Raw genomic sequence first — 20,976 nt, forward strand, 5'->3', positions numbered from 1 at the left:
ATAGTATTTACCAGCAAACCTTCAACTGCAAATACAGTTGCTGTATGTGAGTGTTTTTCAGGGTGTTCCTTGTCTTTCTGGGTGACGTTTGGGCCACTCCAGTGCCTGGGCACATGCACTTGTTGTGGTCTGCAGAACCACTTATCGCTGCTTTGTTCTTCCTGTAGAGTCATGTTGCACAAGCAGAAAAGTTGCTTTCTTAGAAATGCAAGTCATAGCTGGTGGCCTCCTCTCCATTTGCCTGAAGTTTGCCTGCCAGGCTCTGCCCTGTGAACTGGAGAAGACTTCCTATTACTGCTCGTGCTCACCTGCCATCACTGCCTTCAGAAGTGAGTCTCCTGCTGTCTCTGTCCCTTGGGGATTTGCTTGGACTGCATCCATTAAATATGGATACCTTAGGCAGTGAGTTGATTCTGGTTTCTGAAGTTGCTTTTAAAGGTCAAAGGAGTCTTGTTTGGTGCTTGGCACCTTGTGGAAATGAGCCTGCTTCATTTGGGATCCTAGACCGAGTTCCTGGGCCGTATGGATGTGCTGTTCCCTGTCTGCTTGTGCCCATCAGCTTCAGACGTGGGAGTACACAAAAACCTTGAAGAGTGTATATAGAATACAGTATTTCGTGGAGAATTGATGGCAGTAAATTTAAAATGCCTTGCAGGTTTTCTACAGTGGGTGGATTCAGGCTTGAAGTCCCCTTCAGTCCTTTCCTTTTCTTGTCAGACCTTTTCTGTCCCCACGTCAGATTTGACTCCACATCCTTCTTTCAGCTGGAAGTTGTCCTGGTGCTCCTGTGGTGTGTTTGGGAGAACATGAACGTCCACCATTGCTTTGTGGGAATAAATGACCCTTGCCTGGCGTGTTGGGAGGGAATTGTAACCAGGGGGAGGCTGAGAAAGTGTATTTTCTCCATTTTCAAGTAGAACTTGGGGGGCAGAGGGAGAAGTGCAGCTTTCCCTAGTTGCTTTTAGGGTTCTCTCAAGCTGCACTTCTTGCCTGGCTTTTCCCAGTCAAAAAACTTCAGGATTGAAGCAATCTGTTTACGAATTCAGGACAAAGCAAGTGCCAAAGGTATGCTCAGTTCATGTCCTGGAGTGTAAAAGCTGTAGAGTTGTGATGTGTGTTATGTTAGTGCTTGGGAGGGCTGGGTAAGGGGTAAGTATCCCCACCTATCACTTTTGTAGGTGTAACATTATAGGTAGTTTGTGGACACTTATTTCTGCTGGTTGGGGGTGTTTGTGGGTTTTTTTGATGGCTTTTTTTTCTTCCCCAGCATCAGCGTTGTGTGTGTCTACACAGTGAAAATTAACTTTCTACTGTTTTCCTTTCTTCCCTGGTTAGTTTTCAGGCACACTGTCTCCCCCACTCTGTGCCATAATGTGGCTTCTGCAGCCACCAGTGCCAGCAAAAGGGAGGGGGTGAGTGGCAGCTGGGGACTGAGGTGAAGTCTGGAGTGTCCCTTTGCTGGCAGCCTGGATCCCTCCCTGCCTGATGAACAGCTATGGCCTGAGGCAATAATGAAAGAAATGAGAGACAGGGAATTACAGCAAAGTGATGAATCCCAAGTTTGACTTTTAGCTTTAGTTCCATAGCTCTCTGTATTACAGCCCTTTCCTAAAAGTTGCCTTTTGCTCTACTTTTCTCCTTTTTTAGGTATTTCTGTTTCTTCAGGTAGTCATGAGTGCTTTGTCTGTCTACTGAGGCATATAAATAATTTCCTTTATTACCACAGTTCTGCTTTGAATGCAGTCCCTTGATACAGTGCCTTTATGTGGATTTGGTCAAGTCCTTGCTTTTGATCTGCCTGAGATTATTAATTCTCTATTATAATTAATGGAGGCTTTGTGTTTCTCCTGCAGTCTCTGTCAAAAGATCTCAGAGCCTTTTGTACATGTGATTAGTAATGCAGGAGCACGCTGGTGAGTTGTGTGTGTGTGGTTTGTCTCTAGAAAAGAATCTCAGTGTAGCAGCATATTCGGGGCTGGTTTTTCCTTTAAAAATGCCAGTTTTTGTAAAGCTTCCGTTTGTTAAGTGTTCCTGGAAGGCTTTTGAGTTTTAAAGATGACTTTTCCTGAAAGAGTTTTAGCTGTCAGATGGAAATTCTGGGTGTGTTGGTCTGTGGCAGGCAAACAGAGGAGCAGGTTAGGAAACACTGCAGGGTCTTTACTCACCAAGGACCTGTTGCCTTCTGGTCTGACACTTCCCATGGGAAGTGAGAGCTCCAGCTGATACCTGATATTTTAGGCAAGGTCTGGCTGCTTCATGAGGGGGATCTGTCCTGTGTCCACATCTCTCCTGAGATGTGAGTGAAGGAGGGTCGTGTCACTGGTCTGAAAGGGGCAGGAAGGGTCTGGAGAATGGGCTTTCTATTTTGGGAATGCTTAGCTGAACTCTTAGGATATGAGCTGTAGGCAGGTGAGTCACTGTCTGGAAAAGTGCAGCTGGTCACGGTTTTGTCTCTGGGAATAGCAGGGAAACTTGGGAAGCAGTGAGACTTTGGGGGATGAAGAGAACTTCTGTGCAGGCGCGTTTCCCATCTGTGCTGCTCCACCAAAGAGGGTGACAAACTTGCTTGAGCAAATCATCTGTAGTGGAGCCAAGGGTGACAAAGCAGTCTGATAGCTCCCAAAATTCAGGTTTAATCATGAGATGAGAGTGCATCCTATAAAAGCTCGGCACTGGTTGAATGAGAAGGAGAGCACCATGTACAGAAGCTCATGATCATTGTCACAACAGCTGCTGCTTTCTGTGGGGTGGGATCCAGCCTTGCAGTCAGAAATAACCAGATCTAAAATTAAGTAGCATTTACCATCTGTTTTTGTGAGACACAGAGGCTTGAGGTCAGTTTTTTAATAACAAGGCAGTGGATGGCAAAGACTTAAGTGGACTCTGCTGTTGTTGGTGCCTTTTAAAATTCCACTAAGATTATTAATAGTGAAGGTAGGAAGGATCAAGCTTGATATCAGCTTGCTTTCTTTTAAAAAGGAGAAAGCAGGGACGTCTTCTCTTTTTATAGCACTCCTGCTGACTTTAAAGGCCATTTCCTGACTTGGGGGAAGTCCTTGACAGCTCTGGTGGCGTTTCCAACTTTGTTCAGCTAATTCCATCTGTTGTGTGCAGTTTGTGTGCAGTCCCATGGTCTGAGACAGCCTGCCTGGCTTACAGATGTAGTGTTTTATAGCATGTGTATGTGATCTGCTCGTTCTGTTAATTTGTTTGAAAGGCCAGCACAGCTTCCAGTGTGACTAAACCATGTTTGACTGCTGACACTGCCAGGAGATTGTCAAAACATCTGAGGGCTGCCAGGAGCCCTTGCTGCTTTCCTGGGGGCCGGTAGAGAAGCGACCTTTTCCATGTGAATTTAAATTTCTAGTTGAAAATGTAATTCTAGTGGAAAATGTGGGTTTTTTTCTGAAAGCCTTGGCCACTTGCCCGTCCCTTTGTTACATTTGGATTTTGGTAGTGCTGGCTGATGGGGTGCTGAAATGGCTCAGGGGGCTGGTGCTGCCTGGTGATTGAGGATCTGCTCAGAGAGGAGATCTCCAGCCAGAAGGGAGGGAGGGTCTGCAGACACCCTGGAGAAATCATAGCTAATTCTGCCAGATGCCTTTCCAAGGCATCGTCTTTCAGTGCCTGTAGTTACACCTGACTTGCCCTGTGTAAGTTCCCAGCTCAGTCATTTAGGTCATCAGCAAGTTTTACCTTAAGGCCCTGACCATTTTGTAGAGTCTGTGTTATGGGTCAAGGTGAGGGCAAACCCTTGTCATGGGCAGGAGAGCATTCCCTGGATGCTGGGACTGCTCCTTTCAGTTCTGAGGGACTCCTCTGCCCTGACATTACCAGCAGGAGCAGACAAACCCACCAGGGGCAACAGATGCTGGAAAGGTTCTGCTGGGGACTGTCCTTGACTAAGTGATGCTGCTTCAGCCTGTACTCACCTTCCTTCCCCTTCCTGCTTCCCTTTGCTGCAGGTTTCCTCTGACAGATCTGAGATGGAATGATCAAGCTTTAGAGAAAAGTGTTTTACACCAATCTCAGTCAGAGAGCAAGGGACTGTACCAGCATAACAGGGGAAGATGTTCCCTGTGGGGAGGGGAAAGGGAAGAGAAGGAGCCCTGTGAATGGGCAGGTGGAGTGTGGGCAAGGAGCAGTAATAGCTCATGTGGGACCTGCCCTGACTAAAACCTGTTGTGCAAGCTCTGCTCTACCAGTCAAATGCCCTCTTGCATGGATAAACCTCACAGCAGAGCCACTGTTGCCAGTACAAAGTCGAGGAGGAATAATGGCCATAGTATTTTATAGTACCTTTGGGCTGGTGAAAGCAGGGGCTGAAAGCCATTCTTTGTTGTAAATTTGCATTAAAATACTGATCAGGGTCTTCTCAGAAATGAACCTGTTGCTCCATCCTGACCATTATTTTAACTGCCTCCCCTTGCTCATTTGTGGGCTCTCTGGTCTTTTTTCCAGCGTTGTGGCTCAGTTTCCTTTTCCTGCTTCTGTTCCTTTGCTCAGCAGTGATAAGTGAATACTGGGGGGGGGAGTGAGCAGGGAAAAAGCCCCTCAACGTTGTTCAAGTGCAGAGTGAAAGAGTCCTGGAGTGCTGCAGATGGGGAGAACCCTGGCAGGTTCACATCCCTGTGTGCAGGTGCTTCTCTGTGTGCCGGTGTTGCTCTGTGAACCTGTGTGTTCCTGGGGCAACCTGTGGGAAACCCAACCCCAGAGGGTGGAAATTACTCTCTTGGGAAGCTCCTTGCAGAGAAAACACCATCTTTGAGGTGCCTGCTTAAGAGCCAAGGCAGGAGCTTGGCTATCAGTGGGACAGGGAGGGATTCCTGGCTGGCAGTCCGTGGCCAAGCGCCGTGTCCTGCTGGCCCCCCTTCCCCCAGCAGCTGGGAGCCTCTCTCAGTGCCTCCTCCTGTGTCACCGTGCCCAAATTAGCAGAGCTTTGGCACTCTGGGGGTGGCAGTCCCTGTTATCCAGTTGCTGCCATTCCATCAGTGTCCAGACATCCCGTGTGCTTCCCCTGTGACCTGCCTGTGCTGCCGGGGCCGGGATGGCCGGGCTGCTGTGCAAGAGGCGCAGAAAAGGAGGTAGGAAAGTTCCCTTTGTGGCAGGAATCTCTCCACGAGCTGTCTGTGCAGGCTCTGTGCAAGCAGCTCTCCCTGGGCAGCACGTTTTGGGAGGTTATTTCTGCTGAAAGAGCTCTGCTTTGCCAGCAGCAACAGGAAAGGATGTTTTGGTCCTATGGGATCTGGCCCAGCCTCGCTGGATCTGAAGGCAACCACAGGGGTTATATGTAGCTTATCCTGAGGGATAGGGGGCTTAATACACAAAATTGCATTCATGTTTTCTTTCAGTTCAGTAAATTGCTCAGAAACAAGGACTTCTTGTTAAGAGGAGTAGAGATAGTTTTTCTATTAAGATGTAAGAGCAGGGGTATCACCTTGACTGAGCTTCTGTGAATAAAACTAGTTTAGCTGCATTTTAAAAGTGTTCTGGCTTGAAATGAGTGCATCATTTGTTCATATCCACTGCCCAGAGGAACTTAGCAGCTCTCTTGTGCATTTGCACAGCATTAGGGATGATGATGACGACCTGAACTTACTGAACACTTGGCATTCCCAGAATGACAGCCCTGCTGTAATAATGAAAAGAGAGTTTGTCTAGAAACAAGACTGATACTTCCAAAATAAGCCTGGGCATTTCTAGTCCTGGCAAGGTTTAAAAAAATCTTACTTATTCAGTTCCCACATGAATTTTCTTGTGCCTCGTGGTGACTGTGTCCCTGTTGGCATCACGGTGTAGGAGCTGTTGGGGTGAGAAAGCTCTGGTTGGGTGTCCTGGGTAAGGCTGTTAGAGCTGGTTTCATCTATTGCATGAGGCCTCTTTGCTCCCTGACTGTTTTTTTGCTTGTAGAGTTTTTCAAGAAAATGAGAATGAGTGCAGAAAAGGGGTAATTAAGAATTTCTTTAATAACATCTTTAATCAGGAGGTTAAATAGCCTGCAGACATTGCGTTCTGTCTGTAATTGTTCTCACTGCAGAAGGTACAGCACAAAGAGCTGGCAACCCCCTTTCCCTCATGAACCACGGTCCATAGACCATCAGCTCTCAAAATGTGAGGCTGGTGTTTGTTGCTTGCAGAACATGAGGACAGAATGTCATAATTGAGGATTTTAGTGATGCTCAGTGTCACGCTGCAAACCAGAACTAAGTAACCTCTTTGGGGCTGCAATTAAGAGACGTGGTAACTTGTTTTAAGCACCTGTTTCAGTTCTCTGTGAGAGAAGGAGTGGGTATTGCAGCGTGTTCTTCTTCCCTGTCCTCCTCTGTGGCAGTAGGATCCCTGTGTTTTCCAGGAAAAAAGCGAGTCCTCATGCAGGATTTTGTACCTTTGCAGGCTGCATGCCTGCAGTTTGATTTTCCAGTGGGAAAGGGGAATAGTGACTGCTCTGGAAGGAAGAGCTTGCTGGGATACTGTCACTATTAGTTAACTGTTCCTCCTTTTTTATTTTTCCTGAGAAAAGTTTGTCTAGCAAACCTTATTTATTTGGAAGTCCTTGTTTTCCCTGAAGAGAGTTTGGACTTGGCCCCTCCCAAAGGAGACTGCAATACCACAAATGCTGCCACAAATGATTTTAGCCCATCCTAACACAGAACTGTCTTTGTATCTCCTATTTCACATGCATCTATTTCAGTGTCCTGGCTTATAATAAATGTTATCTGGATTTAGGGGGAGATGTACCTTGGAAAGTGTAAAAGTGTTCCAGCATTGCTGCTGCTTTTCTTACTGTCAAGCTCTGTGAAGATACTAAAGACCTATTCAGTTCTTGTCCTCAAGTTCATTTCCTCCCATGTGGCAGGATGTAGGGAAGTATTTTAACAGCCATTTTATTTATGAAGAGTACTTTCCTGACTTTCCCAAATGAGAGTTGCAGGTTTAGGACGAAAGCTTGAAATAAAAAGTTTCGGATTTGTGCTCAGCAGATCGTGGTACATCTGTTTTTATCCTGTGGAAATCCTGGAATTAAATACGTTTTCACCCTGATTTTGGTAGGTCTTCCTGGGAAGCTCTGAGGCTTTAATAGGGCCCCTTCCTTGGGGAGAAACAAGCACCCTGGGCTTGTTCTTACCACAGGATTGGGTTTCTTGCAAGAAGTTTCCAGCCAGTGGTGTGCTAGCTCTGTTTAATGGGAAGCTATAAAAGGATGTTCCTTTGATTTTATTTTCCACTGTGGCTGCAGTTCTTCATGCCATAAACTGTGGTCCTGTTTTGAAATGGATCTACCAGATGTTTTCTTTTACTATGAGTACTCCAGTCCTCCAACTTTACATTTATTACACTCTTTCTCTCTCTGTTTTTTTCCCCTCTGTTCAGTGAGTGACCTCCAAGAAGAAGGTAAAAATGCTATCAATGCACCAATGAACCCAAGCACCGTGGACATCCATCCAGAAGATACACTATTAGGTAAAGTTTTCATGCTACAGACCTTGACTAAGGTAGTTTCTGGACTCTCTCCCGTGTCCATCCCCATCCCACCTCTCTGAGTCCCCACAAGAGCAACAGCATAATTTAACAGCAAAAAGTGTTTAAAACTTCTTGTCTCCCCTGGCCATATGTCTCTTGATCTACAGAATTAGTTGAAGCAAGCTGTCATGGAGACAAATAATTAAATTAAAACCAGAAAAGTGTTAGTCATTTGGATTTTCTGATTAGGAGAGTAGGAGGAAATGCAAAGTACTTTTCTTCTGAGACGTGGGCAAAGTGTTGACTGCTCTGTGTGTGTGTGTGTCTGTCTGTCAGGGGTGTCTCCAGTGATTTCTTCTGGATGCCACTAGAGCTGTGTGTGAGTTTAGAAGATGCAGGACCACTCCTGAAGGCTTGTCATGCAGAGACATGATCACTGGTGAACCTCAGCCTGAGTTCTGTGGTGAATCATGTGTGGGTCAAACACTGTTCAGGGTTAACAGTATTTTGGGTGTGTAGTGGGTGTCACTTCCTTGTGATAGAATGCTTGACTCATCCTAGGCAGTAATGGGGAAGTAAAGGAACGGGGGTTAAAAAAACAGCAATAGAGTTTTTCATAGGTTTAGGGAAATTTTTCAGTGTTCAGATAGCAGGGCCTTGCTCTTTTAATAACTGTTAGGGGCCCTGGAAAATACTGAACCCAAATGTGTGGGTGAAGTCTGAGACAACCAGTTAGATGGTGTAGTCAGTCTGGAATGTCATGTTTCCCATGTTACAGCAGGAAACAGTCTGGCACTGCCATAGGAAGTCACTTCAGGCTGGTCATGGTCAGGATTTAAAGTGTGGCAATGGCCTGACCAGTGGTGATACCAACACCCTCCTTTATTGTCATGGCAGAAGGAGTTGAGAAATCAGTAGGAAAATATGACATCATATGGCCTGTCTACACTCAATTAAAGATAAATCCATGGGGTCCATCAATAATAATGTAGCTGAAGAGACGTGGATCTCCCCGGGAAGCTGTGCCACTGCCACCCATCCTTGTGTTCCTCTTGTGCAGTGCCACTGAAAGGAGCAGCTCTAACCTGGATCACAGCTCCCACTTGGCTACTCAGGGAGCTAAAAGGAAGGGCTCAGGGAGGCACCTGCAACTTAAAAGCAAGCAGCAGAATTTCAAACAAGAGGCTTGCTCCAGCTGCGTCCTAAATACTGGTACCCACATCTGCAGTAGCATAAAAACACGTCCATGAAGAATGAAAGTTTCAAAAGCTTCGCTGCTGGCTGTCATCCTAAACATGAGGGCAAACAAACTGTAGGAATGGAGTCACAGGCTTTGAAAACATACTTTAACGTTTCACAGAAGTGGCAGATTCCTGGGGGTTTCTCACGTGTCCATGTGTGCTGTTGTGAAGGTAATTCTGCCAAAGGTTTGGTTTTTAGCCTTATTGAGCTCAAGTGGATTTTGCTACCAACATTTCATCCCTTTTAAAAATCACTCTTTGTGTTCATGCCTCTTACACTGGTCCTTCTGGCCATTGGAGAGCACTTGTAACATATCTTCATCTCAGCAGCAGAAGTAGAAGACTTTACACCTGCAAAATCTTATTTTATGTTCTTCCCCCATACACAAGTACTGATAAAAAGTGGGGTAATTTTGTTTTCCAAAGGTGAGGGAGTTCCTGCACTCAGGGCCACGTCTGACCAAGTTTCAGGGAACCAGAGAACGGAGGCACAAACACTCAGCCCAGTTTCACTGGTTGTAGTGAAACTCAGGTGCTGTCATTTGGGACAGGTGTTTTCAAACAGGAGTGAAATCCAAATCTAGGAGAAGGAGAAAAGTAGTTGACTGCACTTTTTGCTGTGCTATTATTAACATGCCCCACATGAGGACAGTGATTTTCCTGAAGCATTCTGCACAGAGCAGGGGAGATCAATCAGTGGAAACAGTCTTATTTTAGGGAAGTAGGGCTGTGTTATCTTTCTGTGTGTCCCTAAAATTGCCTGACACTGGTCATCAGACACTCCCTTGCTAAGATGATGAGTGGGCACTGTCACTTGTCCATCAGCTGACAGGCCCCTCGATGAGTAGGAATTGTTGCACTGCGTGTTTGGAGTTGATCCCACTGAGGTTTCCCATTTTCCTTGGGCAGAGGAGAACGAGGAGCGCACCATGATTGATCCCAACTCAAAGGAAGACCCCAAGTTCAAAGAGCTGATCAAGGTAGGAGATCAATGTTTTGTCCTCCTTCAAATCTTTAACGAGGGATTTGCAGTTAAAAACCTTTCAAATCAGGACCACAATAAACAGCAGCTTGTTACTGCAGTGTATCTGTGAAAACTGAGGTGAAGGTCATCGACAAGGTAAGGCTGAAAGCAAGTGAGAGAGACACAAACATGTCAGAGTGCCCTGTGTTGTGGCCTCAGTTTACTTACCACTACACTTTCTCTTTATTGTTTTAAAGTAATTATAAAAATTATTTTTGTTGGAAACAACAACACAGCTGTATCTGGGTGGGACTGAAAATTTGAGGTAGTGTATTCTGTTCTCCACACAGGGGTTGAGCTGTGGCATATTCCCCTCTGGAGTCCTTGTGCACCCTGACTGCACACACACGGCTCACAGAACGCCTCAGCAAACTTCTCATCTCTAAAATAAGCCCAGTGATCTCTTATTATCACTGCAATAACATCTTTAGGGTTACAAAACCACATCAAACCGACTTCAGCAAGGAGCCGTGCTCAAATTTTGTGGTTATCCTAATTCACCTGGATTACATTGTGGTTTTAAATGAAGTGAATTTGCACATTCTTTCTTTGTTAGCACCTAAATCCATTAATTCTCTCAAAAGGTGCAGTGGTCTTGCATCACTCTTCCCACATGTAATGTGGTTTCTTTGCAAGTGGAGCAGTGATATTATCTTGAATAATACAGCTGAACAGGAGTTGTTGCAGTGAAGGAACCAGATGCACTCTGTGGTGCAGGAGACTTAATGCTGAGATCACAATTGCTTCTAAATCGGGAATTTTCCTGTTTTTAATAAGAGTTGGTGAGTCCTGCCCGGATGTCATAGTCCAGCAAGGTTATATTTTTCAGATTAAAAGCCTGAAAAGCTTCAGGAGCAGAGAAATCCATGGCTAGAGCAGCACTTGAGAACGTGTCTTGAGTGCTTACAGCACGTTGCAGAGCCAGGCTCTGGGGCACCAGGCCAGTTTGCACTTGGACAAAGAGAGAGGCCGTGGAACTGGAGATTGTTTCCTTGGGATCATCCTCAAAGGAGAGATGTGTCCTGTAGAGAACCTGTGTAATTTCGGTAATTGCTAATTATCAGCATACCCCTCAGCAGTCAAGAGTTTTTGCAGAGATTCAGCTGTGTTGGTGTGAATTCACACTGTGCTGGTGGGAATCTCCAAGGCAGGCAGAGGTCTGAATTATGTTTGCAGAACTTATTTGATGGTACAGAGTTTGGATAATGCGGAAAAATGAGCAATTTATTCCTTATTTTCTGTTCTTCCGTGGCTGATGGCGTTTTCCAAGAGCCCCAAGTAAGTAATTTGCTGTACAGAGCCAGCAGGAAAGGCTGCCTGCCCCACAGAGCTTGAAATGAAAGATCTCCACAGACTGGAGAGGAGCGAGAACTTGAATAGAGGGATGTTGTTACAGTTCAAAGTGGCTCCCTCTGTGTTTTCCCCTCAGAGAAGAATGTGTCAATAGCAGCCACAGAGCCCTCATGCCTTTGGAAATTTGGCAGCCTGGCTTGGCTTGGTTGGTGCCAGCCCAAATCCCTTTCAGCACCAGAGTCAGACGTGCCAGTGCTTTGCCATCCCTGACTCCGAGCGTGTCTGCTCTGGCAGCTGGGCGAGAGGATCCCAGAGCAAGGAAGCAGCAGAGAGATCTGCTGCTGGTGCTGCTTCAGCGCCCCTTTGTCTCCACCAAATGTTGGTTTAATTCCCCCTAACCTCACGCCACAGGAATTATGTGCGTTGGGAAGGGATTTTGACAGGGACACAGATTGTGGAGCAGTGTGGTGACGTGGAGGGAGCAGCAGAAGAAAAACACAACCAAAAGCCTCATTCCTCACTCTTATTATTATTATTAAAGCAAATATACGGCGAATCCCCTTTCTGAAGGCTGCTTAGTTGAGGATGCAGAAGTGCCTGCTTTAAGTCTTCTTGCACATATGAAAAGCATTATGCCTGGAAGTGTTGTTTGTTACCATCATGGACAATATTCTAAAAACAGACACGGTGTTCAACTAAGTTCCGTCTGTGGCCAGCAGCCTTTTCTTCCTCACTCCATTTGCTCTGTGTGTAGTCAAAAGTTTGGTACGTGGCTGAACAGACCTAAAGGTGAAAATACAGATGAGGGAAAGGCATGAGTTATTGGTTTTATTTATATATATATATGTGTGTAAATATTTTATTCACAAAATACTCTATTTCTGGTGTCTGAAATGTGTGACTTCATGTCCTCATTGCCCAGTATTTGCCAAATGCACAACTAACTTAAAGTAAGCATTTCAATTATAAGTTTGGGCTGTTTTGTGATTAGAGATGTCCTGTGATATATTGTTTCTTCTTTTATACTTCAGAGTCAAGGTTTTATTCTATATATTATTGTGAATCTGATTAAAATTCAGTTTCCATTAATATATCAAGTTCCTCTGGCTGGTCCATGTCACTAATTGTAAAGAGTGCTTGGGGGTTCTTCTGGCTCTCTTTTGAATACTTCAAAAAAAAGTTGCTAATCTACGTGTGCTTTCCTTGGCGTGTGTTTCTTTGTGCGTGTTTCTTTGTGTATTGTGTATAAAGGTGGAGGGAATCTTTTTTCCTCCTGCTGGTTCAGATATGGCTGAAGAGTAAAAGTTTCAAAAAGCTTCATTGCTGGTTGCCATCCTGAACATAATTGGGTTAACAAACTGTAGGAATTGAGTCACAGGCTTTGAAAAGAAAGATACTTCAACAAAAGTGGCAGATTTCCTAGAGGTTTCTCATTTGCAGTGTTTCAGTAAGAAAAATACAAAAAAAAGAGCTTCTACTGATTGAATACAAAATTTAAGAGCAGCAGCCTGCAAGAGTTGGGTCCTGTCTGAAAGTGCCTTGACAAAAGGCAGCAAGTCACAGTTGCAAGATGTTTTCCCTCCCTGCAAAGTCTTCTGTGAGATTGGCTGATACTGCTACAACTTTTGGCCTCTAAAGCCTCATCTAAACTTCATACAGATCCAAACACTGCTGCTCTACATGCTGCCTGAAATGAGTAAACATTCCCACTTGTGGTAAAATATTCAGTGTCCTGGAGGATACCACCTTTCTCCATGTCTTAATTTTATGGCTTTTTGAGATTTGCTGAGGTGAAGAGAAAAGCGAAAAGATGCCACTGTCCTTTTGGGAGGGTTTCACATGTGTCCAGATGAAACTGTGCTTCCTAAGTGCTCTTTTGGAAAGAAGCAGCCTTCTCTTGGTTTCCAGGCTGCCAGTGCTTTGTGGTTAGTCCACAGGCATAAAAATATGAATTTTTAGTAGTAATTTCCCTGCTCAACCCTGAAGCCAGTCGAGCTTCCATAGCTTTGATCTCTGCTTCCTGATTCCCCCAGAAGTTGAGGGGAAGAGGGTCACCGAAACCAAGGTTTTCTTTCTTTGCTGTTTTTGGTGACTGGGCTTCCTGTTTTCCCGTTGTGCCAGATGTGTTCATGTGTTTTGTGGTGTTTTTCCTCTTGTCCATGTGTGCAGTGGTGACTGGGGGGCTCCTTCTGCCCTTGAACTCCCCTCAGTGCCGGGGGAGCAGCCAGCCTGCAGAACAAAACCTGGTGGAGTTTGATGGAAAAACCCCCTCTTTCATCAGCTAAACAAACAAGTTGTGCTAGCCAGGCTCGTTTTTCCTGCTGGAGTTCCAGCCCTCCTTTGTTTCAGCTGTCTGCCTCGTGGCCAGTTCCAGTCCCCAGCCCACTAATGTGACGTGGCTGGTGTGAGCAGACACTTGGATTCGTCTGAAAAACGATGCAATAAAGAGATGTGTGAGAGTTGAAAGCACTGTTGGACATTTTATTACAAACATATGTGTCTGAGCACTTGACACGGGTCAGAAGTGATTTGTGGGAGCGTGGATGTGCGTGACATTTCAGTCATGGTTATTGTATTTATAAAACCACACTGCTAATCCCAGACACTATAGAAAAGCAGCTTTTTTGTGAAGTAAAATTAAGTGACTTAACAAACATTTCTGTGTACTGAAAAAGAAGATGAGTCTCAGGTGCATTGAAAATCATGTGGGATGTTGGAGTGGCTTCTCCAGAAGGAAGGAGAGGTGCAGTTAAACATGTTTTCATGCATAGGAAAAATTCTCTCTCTGCTCCCCACCAATTTCTCTGGGCCTGTATCAAGCTGTTTAAATTTTTAGACATTCAGTTTATTGACTGTTTTTCTGCTCTTGCATGAAGGAGGCACTACAAAGAGACTTTCTGGGAGCAGAGTCGCAAAGTATTTCTGCATGTCCTTCATTTCAGTAAGCAACTTGGTGCTTTATTTCCTTTGTAAAAGTTAAAAAAATCTGTGCAGGAAGATCTGTCCAGGCTCCTAATGAAACATAATCCAGAAATCATGAGGTGGAGCAGCAAATTTTGGGGGTTTGTTTGGGATTTTTTTAATTATAGCAGTTACCAGTCTTCAATGACTGTTACAGAAAAAAAAAAGGATTTTTTTTTTTCCTTAAATATAAATTGAAAATTCATTTTTTATAGTGGAGCTGGAGTTGTACTCTGTGTACTGAAGAAGTTAGAATGTTCTTTGGGATATTTTTCTTACATTCATGTGCTGACATAGTAAAAGAATAAAATAACTATGGCTAGACCTTGTTTAATTTGTATCTCTTTTATGTACTTCTTTTTGCCTAAAGTTTTCAGTGCTAAATTTTTGTGAAACATTTAATTAGCACATAGTGTAAGTATTTCCCTTTTTTAACACCCTCTGTCCAAAGCCACTTCATGATTTCTTTGTGCCTACACTCTTGTAAATGGGATGTTGGGCCCCATATTAGAAGGTACTTCCAGAGTTTCATTCTTTTATTTTTAATTCCTTGGCATTTTCTGGATTCTGGCTTCAATACCATTTAGCATGAGACAGACAAAATAAAACGTTAATTAATGGTTTCAAGTAGTTCAGCATCCTGAGCCTTCCTTTAACAAGGCTTTTGAGGACTTCTTGAATTCCAGCCTCTTCTTACAGGAACTGTAATGAGATCGAATTATCAAATGATAATTTCAGCTGGGCTTCAGATAATTTTGAGAAGTAAATGTCACGGCAGACCTAAGTCTTTTGGGATTTTGATTTCTTCAGTTGTTTTTCTGTGGGTGTGGATGTGTGTCAAACTTGTATCATTTTGGAATTGGGACGAGAAACTGTCTTGTTATTTAGGACTCGTTTTTCTGGCGAACTTTTGGAGGTGAAAATGTTACTGTGCTTCTCATTGTCTTTGAGCTGTGGTAATCCTAACTTGTGTCATGTCTCTCTCCAGCCCTTTACCACAGGTGTCCTTCTATCCCTTGGAAAAGGTTGAAAAATACAGGAGTAGCTGATTGGAGTTTTCTCTGCTAACGTGGTCGTGGTTCCCCACCTGCAGAGCAGAGCTCTGCCAACTCTTTTATTTTAGGCTGCATCTTCTTGCATTTCTTTTGCTGGTATTGAATAGGGAATAACTTACCAGAAAACCTTTTATTTGCAATGAAAGCTCTTTGGAGGAGTCATTTTTATTACTGAGATTTTTAGAGGGCCAAAGTGATTTACACACACGAGCACTGATGCTGATCAGTGAATTGATTGATTGCCACATCTCCCAGCTAAAATTTGCCACTTACACACTGTTGCTTACTGTTTTTAGAGCTGACTTTCATCCCTGCAGGTTTTCAGCGTGTTTTTGAAGTACTAAAGATATGGCATTAGTATTTCACGTTGGGATTGTAAACTTCTTTGTGGACACTTTGTGGACACAGTTTTTCTGTGCCTAGAAAAACTTCCTTGAGGTTTGTAGACTGAATGAACATCAGTAGCCAGCCTGATTTATTTAAATGTCCTGGTGACCAATATATTCAAATACAGGATTCCCAAGATGGGTGTTTTCCAGTCAAGACTGTCTACTGTTTTGGTTTGCACTTCTTTGTGTATTAAACCCCCACATTTTCTTTGTGGTCGTGGCTGCCAAGAAGAGGCAAAAGCGTGGTGTCTAATCAGAAAATGAATTTAGAGAGTCCTCAATTTTATATGAAGCAAATTAAAAACGGCAGAATTTTTAAATGAAGGTGGCTCTAGTTAATGGGTTTGTCATGTCTGTGGTTGGCAATATTCTCCTCCTCCTATAGAACCAAGGAATTAGCAGGAATTAACACCATGTCTCTTCCCACAGAACTATATTATTTTTGCAGAAGCAATTTAATTTTCCACCTAATAAGTTGGAGGAAAGCACTACTGCCAGCATCAAACAGAGGCTATTTTTCCTCTGACTGTTTGGAAATTATTATCTTTGGCACCTGCAAAACTTAACTCAGTTCCTTTGCTTTTTAAAGGTTCTCTGTCTTCATTCCTGTTTTGCAGGTGATTGAATGGTTATCACAGCTATGGTATTCAGCATATTGGGACTGTTACAGGTTGTAGGATGGTTATTGGATCAGTCTGACCAAGATTTTAGTCCTGGACTTCTGTATTCTGCACCAGCCTAAGATAAAATGCCTTGTCCTCTTGCTAAGGACAGAGATGCAGCTACTGGACCTCCTGAGCTGCTGTTTGTAAAAGTGGTCACTCTGTCCCTTCTGAAGCTCTTTTTTCTGGCACATTATTCACATTTATTCAGGGAGATAAATAATAGTAGGAGCATGGGACTGTTGGCATCTCTTGACAGGTCTGCTGTTCACAGAGAAACAGGTTTTTGGGACCTGAAGAACACAGACTCCAGCAAAGGCTGTTGCTGCAGAGCTGCCTGTTGTTATTTGCTGTGGAATTGGTGCCATAAGGAGATGTTCTACTGAGGAAAAATAGAGGGCACTAAAATTGCCGTGCTGTCAAGACCTGAGTTAAAAATCATAAGGGACAAAGAGATGCTTTTACTCCATTGTTTTTATCTCGGCTCTTATTTGGAAACAGAAAAGCTTATGGTTACTTTTCCTTTGTTTTATATTCCTGATGATATGAAAGGAACCTATTTCAGTCATTATTTTTTGACATTTGCCTCCTTTTTCTGTCCTTCCAGGTTCTGATTGACTGGATTAATGATGTGCTGGTGGAGGAGAGGATCATTGTCAAGCAGCTCGAGGAGGACCTTTACGATGGGCAGGTGCTGCAGAAGCTGCTGGGTGAGTTCACACAGGAGAAGATGCCCCCCAAAAACTGGAAGGGGCCCAAAATTAATCTCTTCCAAAGCTGCAGGAAGCAGCAGGGCTGTGCAGTAATGCACCACCCCACCAGGGATGCACCTTCTTTCAGTGATAGCTGCAGTGTCAGCTTCTCCATCCGCTGGGAAGGCAGGAAATCCAGAGAATTCCCAGGTTTCATGGACTAACAGAAAAACATCTGAAATAATTTAAAATAATATTTGCATGTTTTGGTAGTCGGTTTAGAAAAGATTAAAAGGCATCTTGGCTAAGCAACATTTTTCCCATTAATATTATTCAGATATTGATAAAAAATTCCTACTTTAGGTTCATAGAAACAGTCAAAATGTTCGAAGTATTTGTGAGTTGATAACCTCCAAGTCTTTTCCGTCTGGACTACTAGAGTGCTTTTGTTTTTCTGTCACTTTAAAAGAAAGAAATATTGATCTTCAGCTAGGAGAAATGCCCAGAAGAAACATACTCTTGAACTTGAGAGCAGAAACACTTCCATTATTGGAACAGTAGGTTTTGATAACTCTGAGAGGTTTCTGAAGGCATCTTTAGAGTTGAAGGCCATCCCATTTTGTGAAAACAGTTTTGGTGAAGTATGTTTTTTGTTTTCAAGAGTGGAATAGGATATAACTGGAATATGTCCAACCAGTTCTGACCTCCCAGAGAGATGACTTTTCCTCGGGGTGGAGGGAGAACAGAAATCAGCTGTTCCCATTGCTCTGATGGCTGGAAGAACACACCCCCCCTTCCTCAGCTCCCTTCTTTTTTCTTTTTTACAAAAATTCAACTCCTGTGTCTTTGCAGCTCCACAGTGCAGAGGAAGAGAAGAATGACTTTTCTGTGACTTTGGCCACAAATAATTATGTTACAGAAACAAAATAGAAATTTTACTGGTGTCATTTTTACAGATTTTCCTGCATTAGTTCGTTTTTGGAAGTAATCAACCATGAAGTGACAACGACATGACAAGACTGTACCAACTTACTCCCTTGAATTAGTTCCCCTAGGGCAGCACAAATCTGTGGCTCAGATGAGTCCATAACTCTTGAGGGTTTGAGGATGCAAAGTGTGCTTCAGCTTGAATTCACACCTTTGGCTAACTTGAAACAAAGCTTAGCAAGCTGCAGTAAATATTCACACAGTATTTCCCATTTTTTTGTCCTAATTAACAAGTCCATTAAACTTGTACAGATTCCTTGTTTGGTGAAGGCTGTGCTGTGCCAAATGCTTTTCAGCAGTGAGAGGAACTGGGAGGTACAATTAAAACTATTACTAACTTGATGCCTGGCTGAAAGTTGTTGTGTCTTTTGACACCTGATTGATGAGCATGTTGGGTTTTGTCACATTGTTGTTGGAACCGACACGCTCTTGATGAAAGTTTTGCTTTCAGCTGTTTTTCTTTCCGAGGAAAATAATTCCCTTAGAAAACTTGTAGCGGAGTCCTGCTCTGCCCAGTGGTCTGTGCTTGTTATTTCCACCCAGGACCTTGTTTAATCTGGTTTTGCCTGTTCTTTTTGGGGTTTTTTTGGATGTTTTTTTCAAACGCAGAAAAATTGGCTGACCGTAAACTGAACGTGGCAGAAGTGACACAGTCTGAAATTGGTCAGAAACAAAAGCTGCAGACGGTCTTGGAAGCTGTCCATGATTTACTCCGACCCCACGGCTGGACAATCAAGTGGAATGTTGACTGTAAGGACTCTCTTGTGTTTTCTGTCTCAGCTTCCCAGGCAAGGAGGGGGATGACAATTGATAGGCTGATCATACTCTCTGTGATGCAGTGTGCTTTTAAAAATTATTTCCTTATTTGTGGTTGTAACTTTGACCTTCTTCTTTGGCCTTTAAGGGCAGACAGGTGTGTCTGTAGGATAGTTGAGGTAACTTGTTCAAGCCCTCTGTTCCAGCATGGCCTGTTACAACCCAAAAGTGAGAATGGAATTTGAGCAGCCCCTTTACACACGTGGTGAAAGAGTTTCATCTCTTACAGACATCAGAGCTTGTGTTAACACTTCAAAGTCTGCAAAAAGCAGTTTTCTCCAGTATCCTCCAGTACAGTGACGGAGGCTGCCTGTCTTCACTGACAGAGAGGGAGCTGAAGGGTCTGGACTTGTAAGTTAGGCATGTAGCTTAAAGGAAGGGCTGAATCTAGGCTTTGCTACCTTCAGAATTGTATTTCAGGTATTACCAATTTAGGGAAAAGGGGAAGAAGCATAAAAAGAAAAAAAGACTTTTCACCAAAGGCATTTTTCGCTGCCTTTTTTCCCCAGAGCTGTTTGTTTAAAATAAGGCCTCAGCATTCTTTTATTTGCTCCATTTTCCTTGTTCCCTGCAGCAATCCATGGCAAGAACCTGATTTCCATTCTTCACCTGCTGGTGGCTTTGGCAATGCATTTCCGGGCTCCCATCCGACTGCCTGAACACGTGTCTGTGCAAGTGGTGGTTGTGAGGGTGAGTATGGAAAAACTGATGGGAAAAACCATCATTTATCACTCTGGTTTTGCAGGCCTGGGCTGCTCCCATCCATTGCCCCTGATCTCTTGCCATTTAGAGAATATATGTCCCAGTTGTTTGTCCTGGGAAGGCATTTTTGCGCTGTGTGTGCTTACACATGATCCTGAGAACATCACTCTCTGACATGCTTGGGACCACCATTTGCTATTCCAGCAGCAGGGGAAAAATGGGATTTTGTGTAAGAGAGCCTCGTGCCTGTAATTTCTGTCTCTTTAATGGATTTTTTTTGCCGTGCATTTTTTGTAGAGGAGGCACTGAAACACAAGCAGCACAGGAAGGAGTTCCAGCACGTAGGATCCCCCCAGCCTGGGGAGCCTGTTGCTGGTGTTGTTTTCCCCCAATGACTTCATGTGCAGACTTAGACATGCTGTTTTCCTTGGCATGCCTGACAGACTTTCATCATTCCTCTCACAGCCTTTGTGTTTTTGTTAGCTTTCCTTAGATATAGAGGAGAGATCTGACCTAGGCAACCCTGACTTCCTCCCTCCTGCCCTAGATACTCCTCTGGTTATTCCTTTCTCTGCCGTGGCACTCAGTCCTCTGGTCCCAAGGCAGGCTCAGCCACTGGCAGCAGGCTCTGCAAGTGCCATTCCTTCGAAGAATAAAGAAGATAAAGTGATCTCAGACTCTGCTCTGCCAGTGTGGGTCCCCTCACAGGGATGGTTGATTAGGCAAGAGCCTCATTTTGTTTTACATTTAAATAATGGCATTTTCCAGGCTGCCTGCCTGAATGCTCTAGAGGGACAGGGTGTCATGTAAATGAGGAACCGATGGATGCTCCCTGGCTCACAATAAATGTGTGTGTTATCTTGAAGAGGTGATTTTGAACTGCTTTCAGGCTGCTGTAGTAGTAGTTATAAAGTAACACGAATGTAAATAGGAGACTGATTTCTTTTCAAATTTCTTTTGGCTGTCTTGGAAAGATAAGGAGGAACATGTAAATATAAGCTGGTTTTTCAAACCCTGCGAAGTGGCTTCTGCAACTGCAAAGTCAGAGCAAACCCCTCAGTTAGAGAGGTAAAGCCTCCCTAGTCCAGGCTTCAGACCCCTCCACCTCTGCAGCAGAGGGAAGGCTGTGGAGAAGGTGTTGTCACCTCTTTTCCTGTCGGGGGGACACAGGGGAGACACCTCCTGGGAGCATCTGGTTCACCAGAGTCCCTGCCCTTGAGACTGGGGAGGGCTGAGGTGAAGACAGGATGAGGTAAGGACTGACAAAAAGTGGGGAAGAGGGAAAGAGCAACACCTGAGTCCCCAAGGGAGTGCCTGGAGGGGCCAGGGCACTGGTGCACTGAGAGTTAATTTAAAGCCAAGAGGCTGTGAGCTCTTGCTCTTGGACCTCAGAGCCTGGGGATGGTTTTGGCAACGCTGGCTGTGAGCCTTGCTCAGCTGGCCCCGTGCAAGAGGAGGCTTGTTTCAGCCCCCTAACCCACTGCTAGGAAAAGCTTACAGCTCCTCAGCTTTGTTTATTTAAATGCAAAGCAAGGCACACTGAAGCATGTTTCTTCTGGAACAATAGCTTTTATCCTACATTTGGTAAATTGAAATATATGCTGGTTCAGTAGCGTGGATCTCTTGAAATGGATTTTATTTAGCCTTTGTTATACTAATGGCAAACAGAATGGTAATGAGGAAGAAAATTGAG

General features: G+C 44.2%; 1 protein-coding gene across 1 annotated transcript in view; it reads left to right on the forward strand.

Annotated features, from left to right (window-relative positions):
• Positions 1–20,976, forward strand: part of PARVB (parvin beta) — a 50,844-nt gene that overhangs the window by 12,057 nt on the left and 17,811 nt on the right. The window contains exons 2-6 of the mRNA XM_027730172.2: positions 7,372–7,461; positions 9,612–9,682; positions 16,694–16,796; positions 18,375–18,515; positions 19,156–19,271. Coding sequence (XP_027585973.1) covers positions 7,372–7,461; positions 9,612–9,682; positions 16,694–16,796; positions 18,375–18,515; positions 19,156–19,271 — 521 coding nt within the window. The remainder of the gene's footprint in view (positions 1–7,371; positions 7,462–9,611; positions 9,683–16,693; positions 16,797–18,374; positions 18,516–19,155; positions 19,272–20,976) is intronic.

Source organism: Pipra filicauda, unplaced genomic scaffold (genome assembly GCF_003945595.2).
Source record: "Pipra filicauda isolate LSUMZ 115617 unplaced genomic scaffold, ASM394559v2 scaffold292_size926685_pilon, whole genome shotgun sequence".
Taxonomy (NCBI): Eukaryota; Metazoa; Chordata; class Aves; order Passeriformes; family Pipridae; genus Pipra; species Pipra filicauda.